Source organism: Euprymna scolopes, chromosome 20 (assembly GCF_053919585.1).
Source record: "Euprymna scolopes isolate OS-2025 chromosome 20, ASM5391958v1, whole genome shotgun sequence".
Taxonomy (NCBI): Eukaryota; Metazoa; Mollusca; class Cephalopoda; order Sepiida; family Sepiolidae; genus Euprymna; species Euprymna scolopes.
This window is the reverse complement of record NC_136501.1, coordinates 84,489,168-84,499,731: the sequence shown is the minus strand read 5'-3', so window position 1 is coordinate 84,499,731 and position 10,564 is coordinate 84,489,168. Positions and strand designations below refer to the sequence as shown.

Below are 10,564 nucleotides of genomic sequence, written 5' to 3'. Positions count from 1 at the left end.
GAGCTACCCCCATTTTTTTCCTGCCAAAGCATGGCGACTTTTACACCTGAAGGTTAGAGGTTACATTGACCAAAACATTGTGTAGATAACACTCAAGATGAGAACAATTGTCCGATTAATCAAAATACAAATATGTTAATATTTTTATATGGACTCTTTCCTTCTTTATTGCAAGATAGGCCAATCAAATGCTTCAATAAAATGGTTCAAATCTCTGACAAGTATCACCAACACCTCTACAAATGCCTTGTGCACTAAAATGTGACCTATATCAATGGAAGTTTTAATTCCTTTGCCATTCTCAAATGCAAGATTCTTGAGTTGCCAAAACTCTGTTCAAGCTAGATAGGAAAACTTTCCTTATTGCGATGAGCGACTCCAGTTTGTTGTTGAAAATATGGGAAACACAATCAACATTTGTTGTTGAGCATTTGCAATCCATAAAATGACAAAGATAACTTCTGATAAAGGATCCTAGAATGCTAATTAAAGACTCCATAAAGGATTAGGGTTTTGTCCACATAACTTCTACAGCTGAAAGTAAATGGAGAAATAGAAAGAATCACCCAAGTACCTAAGTAAATTCTAAGATGCTTACCTCAAGAGCTGAGCTGTAGAAACACACAATACAAAGTAATATTTATACCTGTTATCAATAAAACCTGGCACTTAATTTCGACATTGGACAGTCGCAATAATATGGCCTCTGTCATTACTGTAACAAAAGGATTTTCCATCCAAACAAAATCACAACTCAAGTAACAATGTTTTATTTTGAGAAGTTTTTTTTACAAGGTCGCTCGAGGATAACCGTGGTCAGTGAGACAATAGCTTAGCTATTCTGTTGCGGTGGAAATTGGATAAAATTTGATTATTTAAGATGATGGTTCAACAAGAACTTGTTTACATTGAATTTGAAGATGACCATGTTGTAGTGCATCTGGACAGCAGGCCTACAGTATAGATGTCCACATGCAAGTCCTTATAAGAAAGAAACTATGTTCATGGTTTAAAATAATACTGTTTCTTTACTGAATTGCAGACTTGTGATCAAAATGCACATTTCTTCCAATCGAACATGGTCTGTCACATTTGAGTCTGTTTGTCTTTTAACTTTCTCAACCGGTTTTGCTGGAATATGAGATATCCTGTCATTCAAAATATTTTAAAGTAGACTACACAGCAAGACCACTTGAGAATTATTAGCTGTCTAATCACTGAACATAAAAACTGATTGATCAAAAGTGAATATAAATTCTGTAGAATTTCAAGTGATCTGCTTTAACAGCATAAACCCTCATTTTCAAAAAACTATTATTTTTTCAAAGAGACTGATTTCTTGGATAGCAGCTTTTCTTAGGTAAATAGTTGTAGTAGTTCTCTATCTCCAATCTGATCATGTGTTCTTTTGTATTGTAATTTAAGACTATAAAGTATACATTCTTTAATGTGCATTTCATTTAACACCAGCTATTCCAATCAGATGATAAAGAATTTGAATTCCTACCTAACTAATATTCCTGGTGAACCAAGTGCAAAAGAGATCCAGACAATTGCATTTAAGGGAACGGCGAGGATACTAAAAAGAGCTCTCGTTTTGTTTCAATAAAAAGTGGGGCAATGTTGGCAGTTGGTTTGGCTGCCCCATACCCAACATCACAATCTTCAAAGGAAGAAAATTAAAAAAAAAAAAATCATAGCATTTTAAGAACTATCTAAAATAGCACTGAACCAAGTGCTGCTGTGAGATGTGGCAGCTGCTTTTAGACAAACGACTGTGCTCATTGCAGTTACTACTACAAATTTAGTCAATCAAGATAACTTCATGTACAATCCTATGGGTGACTCCTGTTTAAGATCGGTTGACTTTGGAAGATCACTAGTTGTCATCATTTAAGTTGACAAGTTTGAAGACAGATTGAAGTTTTAAGAAAAGAATCTTGTCAACGAGACTTGCTAAAGTATGGATAAAAAAATATGAATACCAACAGTGCAATATCAGTTGCAGAGACTAGACCAAGTTTGAAACTGAAAAAAAAAAGAGTAGTTTGAAGCCATGTGGTATCGTTGGAATCCACATTAGAGATTTAACTAATAAAATGACAAATAATTTTATCAAAGTTTTCCAGGAGTTTAATTAACATGGCATGTAGATTTTGTAAAACAGTTTTGCAAAAGGAAAAATGCCGGACGAGTATCGATCATGTTGTGGTGCTTTGCCATGGACTGCCGTTTAATTGATCTGACACACTGACTACTTACTACTACAATTCCATTTGAGCTGATAGGCAAATCAAAAAAATAGTATTGTTCAGGCAATTCTCAGAGTAAATCGGAGGCAGTTTATTCTGTTGAAACTCTTCAGTAGAATGTTTAGATTGATAATTTCACATTTGTTGACTATCGAACAATGTTATCGGCAAGAACTGGTATGTTGTGGAGCATTTAGTTGATGAGGCCACCTGATGTGATGATGTCAAGATACCAAATATTAATCAATGATAAGGAAGACTGGATGATATCCCTGACAGACGCAAAAAAAGAATATATCACATATGCAGTGTGAGTCAGGCAGTAGTTAGGGGCTTGTCAGTCACAGTCACTACACACTGTGTTAAAGGTATTTGTCATGTCCAGCATAATGAGCACATCACCAAACTTGCAAGCATTGGATACTGTAAGTATACAGTTATAACTGGGGCTGTGACAACAGCATATTCTTTTCATTGTTTTGACTCTTGAGTATATATCCGTTAATATCTTATATGTTTTTATATAGACTGATGTGATTCTCGGTTGATTGATTGTGTCTTACTGTGTGTCGGATATATACTTGAGAGTGAAAAGAATATTCTGTTGTCACAGCCCTAGTCATAACTTATCTGGTGGCAAAAGTGGGTCCTGTTCTCCATGTAACAATACGAATTATGGATGTGTAAAAATAAAGTTAAAGTCAGAAATTTCCACATAAGTAGGGAGTGGAAAATTCTATTGGAAGTTAAAAGTTTAGAATGATGTTATAGGATTCTGTATGTATAAGAGCAGTAAGATTGTTTTTGCTTTTGGGAATGAATGGATGCTGTTTCAAAGCTATTACCATCTGACAAGGAGTTGGTAGGGGAAGATTTGGTTTTCTGGAAACTTGTGGCTGAGCACAATTTAGTCGATGGAATGACAGAATTCAATTCTGGAATAATTCAATGGATAAAGTCAAATTTTTTTTAGCTTAGTGACATCAGATTAATCATTAATCCTTGTCTTTGCTAATTAGACAACCTCATTTTTTAAAAATGTGTATGAAAGGTGATTATGTACATGTGAATATGAAATGCCTTAGTGTATCCATTTTGATACGAATAATATAAAAAGTAAATAAAATTATTTTTACGTAAGATTGGCAAATAACACCATTTTTGTCAGTGCTATATTTTATGGTTTGTAGCCATGTCCTCCTGTAGATCCAAGATATTATTTGTTGATGACATTTCTCAATAACAGCCATGGCGACAATTTCCTGGAAACTGCTGTTGTTAAACACAATTAGCCATCATATACATATTTTTTGGTCTTTTGGCACACCTTTAATTAAATAATAACAATGATAAAAAAATAAAATCATTTATTCTCTTGAAGAAATATACAAAAATATTATTTCAAACCCAATAATCCTCCTCAAAACCCACATCTGGTTGATATTTAGTTGGCAAGTGGATTCGCATGAATTGTAACATCAATAATCCGAACATCATTCAATGGCCGATAGTTTTTTTCATTGACTGGCAATTTCTCTAATTCATCAAGCGTATCAAATCCATCAATCACCCTGAAAAGAGAAATGATCAAATCACAATTCATTCATTTTTCTTCTATTAGAAAAAGATTTACTCACAATTTACAATTAAAATAAAATTTATAATTTAATTTCAATCAATCGTTGAAGGACTAATTTCAGCCCCTTTAGAGAGTTTTCTGGAATCAGCAAAAAAAAAAAAAAAGAAAGCACACTCATCTCCTACCTTCATCACAATACTGAGTGAATTCACTGAAGACATATTCCTCTAAGAAGACTTTTGGCAGCCAAACTTTCTCACTGCATTATTTCTTTGTTCATCCTAACACTGAGTTAACTTTAACCAATCTACATTCGGCAATGTAGTTAACATAAATAACACTTATCATTGTTATTTATAAAAACATCTTGTTTTCCTTTTGTTTAATGTCCATTCAGCTACTACTTAATTCAGCTACTAATAATAAATCTATACAAACATATTATAGGAGTTTGTACATGCTAAGAAATAAATTTATTGCATTGCAACATTAAAATAACCACCAAAATAAGGTGATTATTTTAATAAAATTTGGACAAACAAAATTGAACCTTTTCTTTCTTTATAAATTAAACAATTTTTCTCTTGCGTAATTAATAGTTTTTTTCTAGGCTACTGACAAAAAATGAAACAAGAATTAGAAATACTAATAAACACAAGGAAAGTGTTTAACTAGGATAAATGTTTTTAACATTCATTTTGTTTTACTTTTTGTTAAACTATTCTATTTATTTGTGTTTTTAATTTGAAGTTTGAAAGTTAAATTTTATTAGTGTAATATCATTTGATTGATTTGATTATTAATTGAGCTTGAAAAAATGTACTGGCTTAGCAATAGATTAACCAATATGTAGATTATTATTGAAAAGTGTTCCCAGGCAAATGAAATATATTTTGAAAGAAATTGAATTGAAATTCGTTTTTTTTTGTTCTTAAGAATAGTAACCAATGATCAACAATGATGAATCAGAATCAAAAATTGATTTTCTAAAGGAAGAAAGCAATTAATTATGAATATTTATTGTATAACACACTAATTATATCAGTATCCAAGCATTGTCTGAGAATATTTGAGGATCTAAAAAAAGTCCTACTTTCACCCTTGAACTCCAGACTACACATTTTTTATCGTTAAAAGATTGTCACATTTGTTCTATTTCTTTTTAAGTTATTAATTTCAATGAATTAATATTTAAGAAGCAAAGTTACAGAAACAATAAACACAAAAATCTTATATGATGAACAATAAATGAAGATAAAGACAAACTGTAACTCTTAGAAAAAGAATAAGAGTTATGATGATTATCTGTTCTAATTAAGTGATGCTCTAGAAATAAAGTAATGCTCTAGAAATAAAGTAATGTTCTAGAAATAAAGTGATGCTCTAGAAATAAAGTGATGCTCTAGAAATAAAGTGATGCTCTCAAAATAAAGTAATGCTCTAGAAATAAAGTGATGCTCTAGAAATAAAGTGATGTTCTAGAAATAAAGTGATGCTCTCGAAATAAAGTGATGCTCTAGAAATAAAGTGATGCTCTAGAAATAAAGTGATGTTCTAGAAATAAAGTGATGCTTTCGAAATAAAGTGATGCTTTCGAAATAAAATGATGCTCTAGAAATAAAGTGATGCTCTAGAAATAAAGTGATACTCTAGAAATAAAGTGATGCTCTAGAAATAAAGTGATGCTCTAGAAATAAAGTGATGCTCTAGAAATAAGTACCAACTTTGATGCAACATTGAAATTTAAATTTGAAGATTTCATAATTATTTCTATCTCTTTTTTTTATACAACAAAATAAATGTAAATGTAGATATTTAAATGTTATTCAACAATAAACAACTGAAAGAATGCATTAGTGCTGTTACGTGTTGAGACATTATGTTGAACAAAGATGGTAGTGAAGAATCAGTGCAGTTCCGATCCTGAGTGTTAATTAATTCCTAGTAACAAAGATGGTGGCCAAGAATCAAATGCAGGTTCGTGACGGAGACGACAGCAAGCTGATTGAATCCAAAATTTGACAATTTTTATAGTAACTTTGGAAACTTCTCATTGGTTGGTTATTATAACTTGTTGTTATAAAAACGATCATCAAAATCATTAGTGTCATATCGCCATTAGGAGTCAAAAACATTTAACACCCCCCACCCCCCTTTGATATAATGGAAAAATCCTTTCAGATTCAATTTGGTTTGACTAGAGAAAAGGAAAATAAATAAATAAAATAAAAATAAACAAATAAATGAACAAATAAAATAATTTTTTTTTGTATTTTTTTTTTGTTTGTTTTTGGGGAATTTGTCTTTATTCTCATTAATCAAAAAGAATTATTAACATATTGGTATAATGTGTGCAAAAAGAAGCCATTTTTTTTGTAAATCACATTAAGTTTTTTTTTTAATAAACACTTTTCAGATATATATATATATATACATACATACAAATACATACATTATCCTATTCAAATGCATATACATACAAATATAGTACGATTCAAATGCATACATATATACATTTTTTTTTTAACAAAAACTGGAAACATTCTGTTAGATATTAGTTGGTTAATTTGGTTAGTAAGATAAAAATGGTCGCAGTTTAACATCGTGCCTGGAACAATTTACAATCTATTATTTTTTTGTGTGTGTGATTTCGGCTGTTTGTGTTTCTCTTTTTTTCTCAAAAGAGATTTATTCATGATTAGATTCCAAAAAGTTTGGCTATAAAATGTTTTAATTTTATCCTTTTTATAGGTTTAGTGAAAATGTCGGCTATATTATTCTCAGATGTTACATAACTAAGAGTAAAAGATTTTTTATTTATTTCATCTGATTTTATCTGATATCAATATGCTTCAACCTTTGATGAATCATATTATTTGCTAATAAGATACTACTTTGGTTGTCACAATGAATTACTATAGTTTTTTCCTTAGATCTGGTTATAAAATAGATTTTAGAAGAGTGTTCAGAAAAATTGCCTCCTGCATGGAATGGGTGAGGGCCACAGATTCTGCTTCACAAGTAGAAAGGGCAACAATTTGTTGTTTTTTAGTTTTCCAAGAGATCATAGGTCCAGTCTTTGACAGCCTAAAACAGTATCCCGTTATACTTTTTTGATCCTCAGAGTTACCCCAATCTGAATCTGAAAATCCTTCTAAATTTAGAGGATATGTTGACTTTTTAAATATTAAAGATTGTTCCTTGGTTCCCTTTAGATAACGAAGGATTTGTTTTGCACGATTAAGGTCTTTAATTGTCGGTCTCGATAAGTTTTGAGATAGCTTTGTTACAGTGTGATATATATCAGGCCTAGTGGTAGTCATTAAATAGATGAGGCTTCCAATCATTTCTCTGTATAATTGACCATCTATTAATTTTGTTTTGGTCCCTATATTTTTATTTATATCCATCTCAATGGGAGTTGTATATGGTTTGCAATCTTGCATTCCGAACATGAGCAGAATTTTTCAATGTACCGTGATTGGTTCATTGTTATAGTTTCATTTTCACAGGTAAATTTTATACCGAAGAACCATGACAATTGTCCAAGATTGGCCATTAAAAATTTTTTATTTAATTTATTTTAACATCTTTTAAAGTCTTGTCACAATTTGAGGCGAGTAATATATTGTCAACCCCCAAAAACAAAATCAACAATTTATTATCTATATTTTTGGTATACATGCACATGTCTACGGGACATTGCTTGAATTCTTGTTCTATTAAATAATTATGGAGTGTTAAATTCCAATTGTGAGCACTTTGTCTTAGTCTATATAACGATTTATTCAGTTTCCACACAAAATTTTTATTTTTCATTTTAAATCCCTCTGGAGGGTAAATATAGATTGGGCAAAACACTATTTCACATCCAGTTGATGTATTTTTAAATTGTATTGAATGGCAAATTTTAATAAAATTCTAATTGTCTTTAAATTTGTCGTTGGTGAAAATGTGGCAAAATATTCCACTCCAGAAATTTGTGAAAAAACTTTTGCAATAAATCTTGCTTTAAAAATTTCACTGCCAGAAGCTGTGATTTTTTTAAAAAAACCCAGTGTGAAGAAATTATATGCTTAGCTTTTGGTTTTGCCACTATTGTTTTGCCACTATGTGTTATTTTCAGATAAAGCTTTCAATTCGGTTTCCATAGCTTTTTCTCATTCTTGGTGATTTTCTGAATTAATCGCCTCATTATAACTTTCGGGTGCGCTTTTCAACGAGTAACAGTAATCCACTGTGTAGTCTTGTATCTTTTCAATTTTTAAGAAGTCTGGTCTTTTTTGCTCCCTTATCGGATATCAACGTGTCTGGTTAATATTTACGTCGGTAGTTCTACTGCAATTGTCGTCATTATTAATATTTTCATTGTGATCGATTAAGATACTAGGTAATATTTCCTCATGTTTTTCGTCCACTGGCTCGTCATTTTTAAAATTTAATGTATCATCGAATTTTACAAATCTAACCCTTTTTATGGTATTTTGGTCTGGAAAGTAGATTAAATATGCTGGACTGTTTTTATTGTAACCTACAAAAATACCTTTTTTGCTTTTAATATTTAGTTTACTGGTATTTTCTATAAATGCAAAACAATCAGAACCAAATATATGCATTCAGTTCATTTTTGGTTTTACACTGCAAAACGCTTCATACAGTGTTTTGCCCAATCTTCTATTGAACAATCTATTTCTGATATATACTGCTGCCATTAAAGCATATAACCATAAACTATGCGCTAATTTTGATTCGATAAGTAGACATCTTGCCATCTCAAAAAGGGTTCGCCATGCCCTTTCGGCAGTGCCATTTGGAAATGAGGAATACGGCGCAGATTTCTCATGTTTAATTTGATGGTTAATTAATAGAAGTTCAAAGTCTTTACAAGTAAATTCAGTCCCATTGTCTGAACGAATACATTTTATCAAGCCGTACGGGGCAATATAAGCTAAATATTTCTTAGTGGCAAGGATAGTGTTGGATTTGTTTTTTTAGAAAATAAACTATAATTAAACCGGAAAAATCATCAACAATGTTCAAAATGTACCTTAGATTGTTTCTTCCCATCGAGCTGATTGGACCTGCCAAGTCACAGTGCACAAGTGAGAGAATTTTCGTGGCCTTTTTGTCTGGTGTTTTGCTTATCTATTTTGTCATTTTCCCCTGTACACACACATCACAATTTGGGAGATCGTCTGAAGGTATTATTTTCATGCCTTTGACTACAGTTGGTAATTTTTTAATATCAGCTGTATTGCAGTGTCCTAGAATTTTATGCCAGGTTTCCAAGTCGTGACAGGCAATTTTTGAGGGAATCATACTTTTTAAATAATATAGTCGGCCATTTTCTTTAATATCAAATACAGTTTCATTGGAGTATATCAATTTTGACTTGTTTTGGCCAAACTTTATATTCGCACCTTGTTTAATGGCAGCCTGCATGGAAAATATGTCGTGCTTAAATGTAGGAATGAAAGGAGTATGTTTAAGAATACAGTTGCAAATTTTGCCTTTATTATTTTTTAGTGATTTTTTAGCATCACCTCTTTTCAAGACTATATCATTTATTTGACTACCGTCGGCAAGTTTGACAAAATGGCTTTGTGGATTAAAGTTTGAATCAAAATTAATAAAATCAGATTCCTTGGTGATAACATGTGCTGTAGCACCAAAGTCTACAAGGAGATTTTTACCATTTGTGGTATTGTCGAAGTTACATGTGAATAGAAATGTATGTTCTTCATCAAAGTTCTCAACATTTTTGACGGAGTCCATTTTTGAGCTTTTACATAAACATTAGAACCTTTTGTGGTTGGGTTGTCCACAATTATAGCAGATAATTTTATTCTTTTTCTTGAGAAAATTACTTTTGAGGAAAACATTGCAGTGAGATGCATAATTTGGTGGTGTCTGTTTGCGAGAAGCATTTTTGAACTTCATGATATTGCTGGAATTATTATTGTCCACGAGCATCTGATTTGTCTCTTTGTAACTGTGCAATGCCACTTTAAATTCACTGAAATTTATGGGTTTGTCTTTTTGTGTTATAACAGTTGTAAATGGTTTAAAATCGTCTGGAAGTTCCTTGAGGGTCATTGAGATTGACAGGCTATCGCTTATTTCACTCAAGAGTTTTAAAGCATTGGCGGTTGTTTCTGCCCTTATAACGTAGTTGGTAATAGTTTCATCCTCGTCACGTCTTAAAGACATTAGTTCTGTATATAGTGATATAATTTTTGGTTTCCCTTTTGATAAATAATGCTCTCTTAATATGTTCAATGCTTTCTGTCCATCATCCAATGTGTCTCTTATAATCAGAGACAGACTTCTATCGTCTAAGCATTGAATCAGTTCTGCAAAAACAGTTGCGTTCTTTTCAAGAAATTCGGGGTCATTAGGATTCTCTATTGGAGATTGTATCGCTTTGTGTAGATTCCGAATCCTTAGATACCCCCAAAATTTTACCTGCCACAATTCAAATTTAGATTCCGAACGGTCAAAGAAAAGACGATGGCTGAGTGCATAACCTGTTAAGTGTTGAGACTAGTGGTGGGACGATTAATCGGAATCAGAATCGTTAATCGTAAGAATTGTGTATTTTGGGGGGAATCGGAATACCTTAGATTTACGATTCTTTCATTATGATTATCTTATATTTTTAAGTTGAACTATTTGTTTGAAGTGAGATTAATGCTCTCAAAAATTTATTATAAAAACATCATAGAACTTTTCA

At 31.6% G+C, this 10,564-nt stretch overlaps 2 protein-coding genes across 6 annotated transcripts in view; one reads left to right on the top strand and one right to left on the bottom strand.

Moving 5' to 3' along the window:
- LOC145241506 (mitochondrial tRNA methylthiotransferase CDK5RAP1-like) overlaps positions 1-10,564 on the top strand; it is a 93,562-nt gene that overhangs the window by 16,945 nt on the left and 66,053 nt on the right. The window lies entirely within an intron of this gene.
- Positions 3,605-10,564, bottom strand: part of LOC145241507 (peptidyl-prolyl cis-trans isomerase-like 3) — an 86,657-nt gene continuing 79,697 nt past the window's right edge. For all 5 annotated transcript variants that reach the window (XM_080104542.1, XM_080104541.1, XM_080104538.1 and 2 more), the window contains one exon: positions 3,605-3,823. In XM_080104542.1, the coding sequence (XP_079960668.1) occupies positions 3,697-3,823 (127 nt within the window). In that variant the 3' untranslated portion in view covers positions 3,605-3,696. The remainder of the gene's footprint in view (positions 3,824-10,564) is intronic.